The sequence below is a fragment of the Culex quinquefasciatus genome, chromosome 2 (genome assembly GCF_015732765.1).
Source record: "Culex quinquefasciatus strain JHB chromosome 2, VPISU_Cqui_1.0_pri_paternal, whole genome shotgun sequence".
Taxonomy (NCBI): domain Eukaryota; kingdom Metazoa; phylum Arthropoda; class Insecta; order Diptera; family Culicidae; genus Culex; species Culex quinquefasciatus.
The window spans coordinates 187159812-187169985 of record NC_051862.1 but is presented as its reverse complement, the minus strand read 5'-3'; the positions used below and the strand labels follow the sequence as shown (position 1 = coordinate 187169985).

General features: G+C 35.3%; 1 protein-coding gene across 1 annotated transcript; it reads right to left on the bottom strand.

The window, feature by feature from the left end:
• Window positions 1-217: 217 nt before the first annotated feature.
• LOC6046370 (protein G12) lies at window positions 218-952 on the bottom strand. The gene is made up of 2 exons (XM_001863551.2): window positions 431-952; window positions 218-328 (listed from the first exon to the last, which is right to left on the bottom strand). Exons 1-2 carry the CDS (start codon window positions 950-952, stop codon window positions 218-220), a joined length of 633 nt encoding a protein of 210 aa, XP_001863586.2.
• Between the last annotated feature and the right edge of the window lie 9222 nt (window positions 953-10174).

Genomic DNA, 10174 nt, shown 5'->3' with positions numbered 1-10174 from the left:
GAAATACACACTGACTGCCACCAACATCGCGATGATATATCAGCTTAATATCATTTTAATATAATTGAATTATGCTCCACGTGTGGCAGCTCACGCTGGATCCACCTTCAGATGTGGTACTTTTTGGGGAGCAGTGATACGAGTACAGAGAGAAGATTTGATATGTGATGATTTTGGATTGTTAAGGTTGCATTTATTTACTCTGTCACTCGGAGAATTACAGCGTTAATCCCCAGCCAAAGAAGTCCGCAACCAGTCTCACAATCTTGTCCACTTCAATTCCGTGTTGACGAAGCTCGTTGAACAGAGATTGAACTTCTTTGGAATTCTGAAATAGAAAAAAAAATCGGCGGTTCAGAATAAGGCTTCACGAAGCTAATGTTTTGAAACTCAATTACCTTGATCCCCTATGACTCTTCTGAACTCTTACCTTATAAAGCTCAACCAACTCCTGGAAATCCGCATGCCGCAGTCTATCAGTAAGCGCCGTAAACTCCTCACTTGATCCCATCTTCTGCTCATACAGATCCATGATCTGTTGCTCCGGTAGCAAAGCCCGCACATCATCTAGAAATCCGTTGAGTCCACCGGTTCTTCCACTCTCCACCAGAACTCGCACCGGTTTAAGCTGACTCAGTCCGAGGGCTTCCGCGATCCTGTTTAGCACACTGTACACGTCCAGCCCTCCGTGGTTCAAGTATTGCAACAGGTCCCGAATCTCGTCCAGCGCAAACAGTTGATCCCAAACGGTGGCAAACTCGTGGCCTTGGAGGTAGTGGAAGGCATACTGGAATTCTGCGTCGTGCTGGTAGTAATCCGATGTAAGCTCGACAATCTGGTCCACTGGAACCAGGGCTAGGAAGTCTCGCAGGTCTTCGGGAAGTCCTCGGTGATCTGGGTTCGTGGCGTTGACCAAAACTGCCAAGGCAGCTACTACAAGGAAGATCTTCATGATTTGTGCTTACGTTGCAGACTGATTTTGTTGCGTTGAAGTAAGCTTTTATATTGTCCAGCAATAAGAGTACGTGCTAGCTGAGCTGATTATGGCGATTGAAATTCAAGTGTTTAGTAAAGTTTACAAGGATCAACCACTCTGAAGACTCTGTACTTGAGAATAGACTCTGAGGCGCCTGGTTATTGTATTGTATTGAATTCAGACATTTCCATTCCAGTTTGCCAAATTTAACATCCAAAACTGTCCGTATTAAAGCACTCGAACAAATAGAGTCTAATGTCCCCAACCCCTAAATAGTTTAGTTCACCACCGCTAGGGCACGCAGCTGTTGCTACAAAGCCCTGACAAGCGCAAACACAAACAACCAGTTTTAATATTTTGTAATTATTTGCGCGGTTGTTTTCCCAAAGCAAACCTAAACAACCCATTTACCATGGTTGCATTATTTATTGGCGCGTGGTGCCACCCCACCAAGGACCTTTTTTTTTTTCGTGGAACAACCCTGTTGCGGTTATGAACCTGTAGTTGCAACACATTGGCCCATCACACATAGAAAACCAACCAACCAAACTTGAGGAAGGGCTTTGGAGGTAAGGTAGGGCAAACCAGCTGTGATTTGCTGTGTGAATCAACTGTGGTTACACACACGCACTCGCACACTAGCAAACTGTGCGATTAGCTTGGCATAGTGTTAATTAAGCCATCCGCCACCAGATGTCACATGCAATTTTAATAGCTGTTATTTAGCCGGGCTGGTTGATTTATTGATTTTAAGATTCAACTAAAAACTACAAATCACTTTTCACTTTAAACATTATCCAATTAATTTCTATATTTAAACTGGACACCGCAAAATGATGCTAACAGGATCGATTTCCATATTGACGCAGATGATTTCATCGGATGCAAATATGCGCCCACTAGCCTACGTTATCAATGTGTTTGTATGCACACACGCACACACGATCTGCAATCAATTATTTGTTGACCTCAATGCACTGCAATATATGGTAATTAATGCTGCCGTGTCAAACCGCATGAATTACTTTGAAGAGTCTGCGTGTGAACTATTTCAACTTTGAAAGCAAACAGTCCCAATCCATCATTGGTTTTGCAATAAATTTCATCGTTTGAACAGTGGTTTTGCGATCCGGATGAATGCCTAGTGCACAAAAAATAAATGACCTTATTTGATTCAAATTCGATGTTTTTTGTCCCACAATTTCTTTGAAAATTAATTTAAAATTTAAATGCTTAACCTGAAAGTTCTTTATGCTCAGCACTTTTAAATAACATAGAAATAAAAATATTGTTTATTCCGTTGCGTCATATGGAATTGTCTGAAGTGTTTTAATTGAAAAAAAAACATAATTTAACTGCCGGCAGATATTTGATAAGATACAAGTTTTAAAATATTAAAACATTGATGAAGGAATAGCACTCCTGCAAAAAATACGATCGGAATGCTGAATCAAAATATTTCCTATCTTTAACTTTTTTGTCGGAATGCCATTGGCTAAGATTGAGCCTTTTCAAGTATTATTTTGGAAAATTATTTTTGTCAGTGTCATAAAATCAGTCCTCATTTTTAAACTTGCGATATCTCGGAAACTATTGCTATGATTTTCAATGTTATAACTGAATGTTTTGTAAAATGTTCTGCCCCATAAAAAAACCAGCGTTACACTAGAGTACTAAAGGGAGACGATCTTCATGACATTCATTTGCCGGTAATTTAAGTTAAATGTTAGTAATTTCTTAGAATTCCCGAGTCCTGGAAGTTCATGTTTTAGTATTGAGCAGTTCTCTAGGATTTCGGTCATTCGATTTTTTTTTTGTATTTTTTAATCCGACTGAAACTTTTTTGGTGCCTTCGGTATGTCCAAAGAAGCCATTTTGCATCATTAGTTTGTCCATATAATTTTCCATACAAATTTGGCAGCTGTCCATACAAACATGATATGTGAAAATTCAAAAATCTGTATCTTTTGAAGGAATTTTTTGATCGATTTGGTGTCTTCGGCAAAGTTGTAGGAATGGATACGGACTACACTGGAAGAAAATAATACACTGTAAAAAAAATTGGTGATTTTTTTATTTAACTTTTTATCACTTAAACTTGATTTACAAAAAAAACACTATTTTTATTTATATATATATATATGTTTTAGAGGACATAAAATGCCAACTTTTCAGAAATTTCCAGGTTGTGCAAAAAATCATTGACCAAGTTATGAATATACTGATTTTTTCAAAAAAAAAAAGAAATTTTGGTCGCAAAAACTTTTTATCTTCATTTTTCGATGTAAAATTGAATTTGCAATCAAAAAGTACTTTAGTGAAATTTTGATAAAGTGCACCGTTTTCAAGTTATAGCAATTTTTATGTGACTTTTTTGAAAATAGTCGCAGTTTTTAATTTTTTTAAATTCGTGCACATGTTTGCCCACTTTGAAAAATATTTTTTTTTGAAAAGCTGAGAAAATTCTCTATATTTTGCTTCTTCGGACTTTGTTGAAACGACCTTTAGTTGCTGAGATATTGCAATGCAAAGGGTTAAAAACAGGAAAATTGATGTTTTCTAAGTCTCACCCAAACAGCCCACCATTTTTCAATGTCGACATCTCAGCAACTTATGGTCCGATTTTCAATGTTAAAATATAAAACATTTGTGAAGTTTTCCGATCTTTTCGAAAACAATATTTTCAAAGTGTTTAAAGCAAGACTAACATTTAAAAAAGGCGTAAAATTGAATGTTTGGCCCTTTTGAAATGTTATTCTTGGTTAAAAAAAATTACTCGGTCAAAGATTTTTTGCACAACCTGGAAATTTCTGAAAAGTTGGCATTTTATGTCCTCTAAAACATATCAAAAAATGAAAAAAATTAAAAATAGTGTTTTTTGCAAATCAAGTTTTGGTGATAAAAAGTTAAATAAAAAAATCACCAATTTTTTTTAACCGTGTATTATTTTTTTCCAGTGTAGTCCGTATCCATACCTACAACTTTGCCGAAGACACCAAATCGATCAAAAAATTCCTTCAAAAGATACAGATTTTTGAATTTTCATACATCATTTTTGTATGCACAGCTGCCAAATATGTATGGAAAATTATGTGGACAAACTAATGATGCAAAATGGCTTCTTTGGGCATACCGAAGGCACCAAAAAAGTTTCAGTCGGATTAAAAAATACAAAAAAAAAATGAATGACCGAAATCCTAGAGAACTGCTCCTTTGTATTCACAGTGATTTTCAATATTAAAATATAAAACATTCGTGAAATTTTCTGATCCTTTCGAAAAAAATATTTTTAAGTTTTTTAATCAACACTAACATTTCAAAAGGGCCAAATATTCAATATGATGCCCTCTTGAAATGTTAGTCTTTATTCAAAAAAAATAATATATTTTTTTCAAAAAGATCAGAAAATGTCACGAATGTTTCAACCATTTCAAAAAATAATTTTTAACGAAAAATGAATTTATATGATAAAACAGACTGCTCTCTCAGATTCATTGGACAATTTTGTACTCAGAGCAGATTTTCTAATATTTACTCGTCAACGATTACTTTTTTTGTGATTCGAATATCCGATGCGAAATTTTTCTGTGGACTTTTGATAATATAATATTCATAGCAGCTAATTTTATTTATGTAGTGAAAAATATTAATTTGAAAACATCTTAATAGAAAAACGCTGCATAGTGGCATAAAAAGTTTTTATTTGCGAAGTAAATTTATTGACAAAGCATCAAGATGCTCAGTCAGAACGATTTCTTCGGCATTCAATCTAGGCCAATAAACACACAACTCACTTCTGAACTCACTGACATTGTTGCCCAGTCCATCAGCTGCCAATCGGCGAGCCAAGTTTTATGGCAGGAAATAAATTTGCCTCTGCTGTAGCTTATTTGGATCAAACCAACAAAAGCCCAAAACAGAAAGTGATAAAATGCAGCAAACTATCGACGATAGCATGAAAGCATGCAGCAAACTTTCACCCTCCAGAAATGGGATCAGAAAGCTTCAGAAAGTCGTTATGGTTATGAATCCGTCGTTTGCAGGATTTATATTAGCTCGGCAAAATATGTATATAATATTGATAAAATCAAATCAGGACACTCGAGGCGACCGAGAAAGAAAAAAACAGCTGGCATGCTGCACGCAGAGAAAATTGAAAACGTTTTCTTTCTGCTGAAGAATTCCGAATTCAACAGAATGGAACCATTTTCCATAATATTTTCCTTCTTTTTTGTCTCCTTGTTATTACAAGCTTTTTTCCACTTTGCATCGTTATTTCACCCGTTCAAATTTGCATATCTACCTCATCATAGCTCCGTTCTTTTGCATCACCATATGAAATTTACCATCTGATCTTACTTGATGCTATGCTGTGTCTTTTTGAGAGAAAGTTAGACCCCTTTTTTACAGCTTGCCACATGTGGGGCAGCTTTTCCGGGAATATTAAAGAAATTATTTTCGTTAAAAAATGTTTCAAATGCAAATTACTAAAAATGGACAAAGTATTGTAGAATAAAATGTCGGTCATTTTTTAGGGGTTTTCAAAAGAAAAAGTTTAAAATCAAACGTTTACATCCCGGTTTTCAGACAAGAAAAATCCTTGAAAACTATTCCATCTTTTCAAAAGTGCCACATGAGGAGTCCCATGAATGTCTGAGAAGCTCTCCAAGGAAAAAAAAAGCTGTAAAAAAGCCCACACTCGTCGCACGTACGCCACCCGGGCAAATTTCAAGCTCGTCTGGTTTGCATAATTTTACATTAGTTTCATTTCCGCACGTGGAACGTGGTTTAGCAAAAGGAAGAAAGTGGGAAAACGGCAGAGAAAAAAAAAACGTACCCCGAGCATCCTTTCCTGAACTTCACGTGTTGGCCGCCGCCGGAAGTACTTCGAAGTGTGTGCTAAAAGAGGCGAAAAATTGGCGCGACGGAAAACGCCTCCGGTGACGTGCTCGCTTCGTTGTCGTACGTACGGCAGACGACAAGCACGATGCCGATGACGAGGTGAAAATCAGACGCGTTTTGGGTCGTTTATGAGGACGCGTCATAAAAAAATGATATGGTAAAAATAACGTATAACTGGTACAATTGAGTTCATGATCCTGAAAACAGCTGAAAATTATTCAAAATTACAAAAACAAATCTTTAACTTTCATATATTTATCAACAGTAGCGAAGTTAAACAATTTTAAAATAATTGGTGATTTTTGAAAAAAAACGATGCTTAGCTCCCAAACTCTCAAGCACGAGAAAAAGGGGAATTTTCCTGTTTCTTTTTCTTCAAGCCGCTGTATCTCAGCAATCTTCAATGTCTTTTAAACAATTTTATAGCAAATTTCTCTGAACTTTAAAAAAACATATCACTCATGGTCACTATTTTCAAAAATAGAAAAACTGCAAATATTTCGCAAAAATCAAACATTCGGTGGCTATATCTTGAAAACGGGGCCCTTAATCAAATAATCTGTTAAGTACTTTTCGATTGCATTAGGCATTTTTTTTTATTTTTGCATAAAATTTCTATTTTTTGAACATACTTCTCTATGGTATAAAAGTTGCGGGATTTTGTCTCCTAAAACAAATAAAAAAAAATCTTGAAAATCAAAAAAACACCTATTTTGGAAAATTGAGTGTTGTGAAAATCGGCCTTTTTTCCGTGTATCTTATTTTCTCAAAGTCAAATCCTGGGTAATTCTCTACCAACTCACACGAAATCGGAAAAAGTTGCCCCGACCCCTCTTCGATTTGCGTGAAACTTTGTCCTAAGGGGAAACTTTTGTCCCTGATCACGAATCTGAAGTCCGTTTTTTGATATCTCGTGACGGAGGGGCGGTACGACCCCTTCCATTTTTGAACATGCGAAAAAGAGATGTTTTTCAATAATTTGCAGCCTGAAACGTTGATGAGGTAGAATTTTGGTGTCAAAGGGACTTTTATGTAAAATTAGACGCCCGATTTGATGGCGTACTCAGACTTCCGAAAAAACGTATTTTTCATCGAAAAAAATACTTAATTTTTTTTGAAAACTCTGCCATTTTCCGTTACTCGACTGTAAATTTTTTTGGAACATGTTATTTTAAGGAAAATTTAATGTACTTTTCGAATCTACATTGACCCAGAAGGGTCATTTTTTCATTTAGAACAATATTTTTCATTTTAAAATTTTGTGTTTTTTTCTAACTTTGCAGGGTTATTTTTTAGACTGTAACAATGTTCTCCAAAAATGTAGAGCAGACAATTACAAAAAAATTAATATATAGACATGAGGGGTTTGCTGATAAACATCACGAGTTATCGCGATTTTACGAAAACAAGTTTTGAAAAAGTTACTTTTTGCGTTTCTCTTTGTTTCGTCGTCCGTGTCTGTCGCAGGTGACCATGAACGGTCATGATCAACGACGACCAACATTTTCAAAACTATTTTTTCGTAAAATCGCAATAACTCGTAATGTTTATAAGCAAACCCCTTATGTCTACATACCAAAATTTTTGCTCTACAACTTTGTAGAATATTGTTACACTCTAAAACATAACCCTACAATGTTAGAAAAAACACGAAATTTAAAAATTAAAAACTTTGCTCTAAACCAAAAAATGAGTAGGATCAATATAGAATCGAATAGAACATTAAATTTTCCTTAAAATGACATGTTCCAAATTTTTTTACAGTCGAGTAACGGAAAATGAGAGTATTTTTAAAACTTTTTTAGTGTTTTTATCGATGAAAAATACGTTTTTTTCGGACGTCTGAGTACGCCATCAAATCGGGCGTCTAATTTTACATAAAAGTCCCTTTGACACCAAATTCCTATCTCATCACCGTTTCAGGCTGCAAATTATTGAAAAACACCTCTTTTTTCGCATGTTCAAAAATGGAAGGGGTCGTACCACCCCTCCGTCACGAGATATCAAAAAACGGAACTCGGATTCGTGATCAGGTACAAAAGTTTCCCCTTAGGACAAAGTTTCACGCAAATCGAAGAGGGGTCGGGGCAACTGCTGTGTGAGTTGGCGGAGAATTACCCTCCTAATACCTAAAACTTTGCCGAAGACACCAATCAAAAATTACTTGAAAAGTTACAGATTATCCAATATTTACGTACCTTTTTTGTATGGACAGCTGCCAAAATTGTATGGAGACTTGTATGGGTGAACCAATGACAGAAAATGGCTTCTTTGGTCATTGGGAAGGCCCCAACAAAGTTTGAGCCAAATAAATAAAAACAAATAAAATCCATTTCCAGTTGAACTTAATTCACGATTACGAGAATTGATTTTTTGACAAAGTAGTTGGAAAAGGGCATGCATATTTCCAAAAAAAATAACTCCTTCACAATGTTTTCCAACGTCAAGCAAAACAAAAGTTTGAATCTCTACAAATATATTTTAAAAATATCAGCACATTTTCATTGAAATTTTTTTGAAAGTGTTTACATGAGTTATTGATACAGCTATAAATACAACGAGTGATCGATATAAAATAAATTCTTTTTTCAGAAAAGGAAAGGAATAACGATAATTATAATTCATCCCGAGCAGGGGTAATAACACGGGAATACCAAATTTTGGTATTACTTGGACTAATAACAGCGACCAAAATGTGCCCTTGGTTGCCCAGTAATAGATGGTAAAATACCATGAAATCATACCAAAGTCTTGTATGTGGAAGGGCACAACAATACCAAAACATGTTATTCCAAAGGTAAAATAATACCACAAAAAAAATCATTTCAATACCAAGTTGAGGTCTTCTGGATTTTTGAACATTGCTTGAATACCAAAACTTGGTATTGCCATGGTTTTATTTTTAGGTATTCCCGCGCCCTTGGAAAATCAGATTTTGGTATTCCTGTGGTCTTCCACAAACATGATTTTGGTATGATTTCATGGTATTTTACCATCTATAACTGGGCAACCAAGAGCACATTTTGGTCGCTGGTATTTGCACAAGTAATACCAAAATTTGGTATTTTCATACCATTTTTAGTGCAGCAGTTGCAGTTAGTGAAAAAACGGAAATGATCCATATGCAACAGCCAAATCTACTCACCTGATGATTCCATGTTGTTCTTAGTGATATTCTTCACCACACCGAATGCATTTGTCATTGATGAACGGCCTGTGCTTGAAGTTCTTGAAGCTTCTGAAAAATAACAAGATTGAAAAATAAGTATTATTAAAATGAAACCGGATTGAAATTCACCAAAATTCAATAATCTGTTGATTGACTCGCTTTTCAAAGTATTTGGTTATCCCGACTTAAAGAAATTTCAACGTTTTTGAAAAAAATATTAGTGAGTATATCACAAAAAAATCAGCTTTAACATTTTTATGTTTCAAGTCATTTTAGCGCAAAATTAATTATCTCGCCAAAATTTTAAAAAAAAATCCATAGTTTCAGAGAAATTTGATAAAACATTTTAATACCAAAATAATACCAAAATGTGCCATCCTGACTTAGAAAATTTTCCACAATTTCAAGTCATTTCTGTAGGGGGTATATCAAAAATGTTTAAAATCAAGTTTGAAATTTCCGGTTTTCAATGAAAGCATTCGCTTTGAGACATCATTTTAGCGCAAAATTAATTATTTTGTCAAAATTGGTCAAAATTTTCCCATAGTTTCAGAGGAATTTGATAAAACATTTTAATACCAAAATGTGCCATCCTGACTTAGAAAATTTTCCACAATTTCAAGTAATTTCTGTAGGGGGTATATCAAAAATGTTTAAAATTAAGTGTTGAAGATGTAACTTAAGAATTGTAAATAGTACGGTTAAGGGGAACATTGGGTTACTTAAAATTAGTTAATTTAGAATTTGTAAATATCTACCTAATAACCTAAACATAAATGTAAATTTGTGCCAACACGATCTGAAAGTGATCTAAAGCCGATCACACACATGCAATACACACATCGTACAGCAGATCGCTGTACAGCTCGAGGCTCTATAGGGGAGAGAAATTGTACTTGAGATCAGTACGGAATAAACGATCACCGCGTACACACTAGTTTGTGCCCCCACTCGCCGCGTTTTCGCTACAATAAAGTTTGTTGACCCGCAACACTTAGCCGTTTTTCTTTGCTGGTTCGAACGGCTCGATCACGCGATATTTTCTAAGTGTTAGAAAACTCGGGACTTAGCCGGTTTGTGAGAGCAATCACGTTGCTCTGGGGATTGGTGGCGCGTCTTGACCGACC

Excerpts from the sequence above, each read along its gene's own strand:
- LOC6046370 (XM_001863551.2), bottom strand. The coding sequence starts at position 952 with ATGAAGATCTTCCTTGTAGTAGCTGCCTTGGCAGTTTTGGTCAACGCC. Across the intron at positions 329-430 it reads AGTTGGTTGAGCTTTATAAG|AATTCCAAAGAAGTTCAATC; the intron begins GTAAGAGTTCAG and ends TTTCTATTTCAG.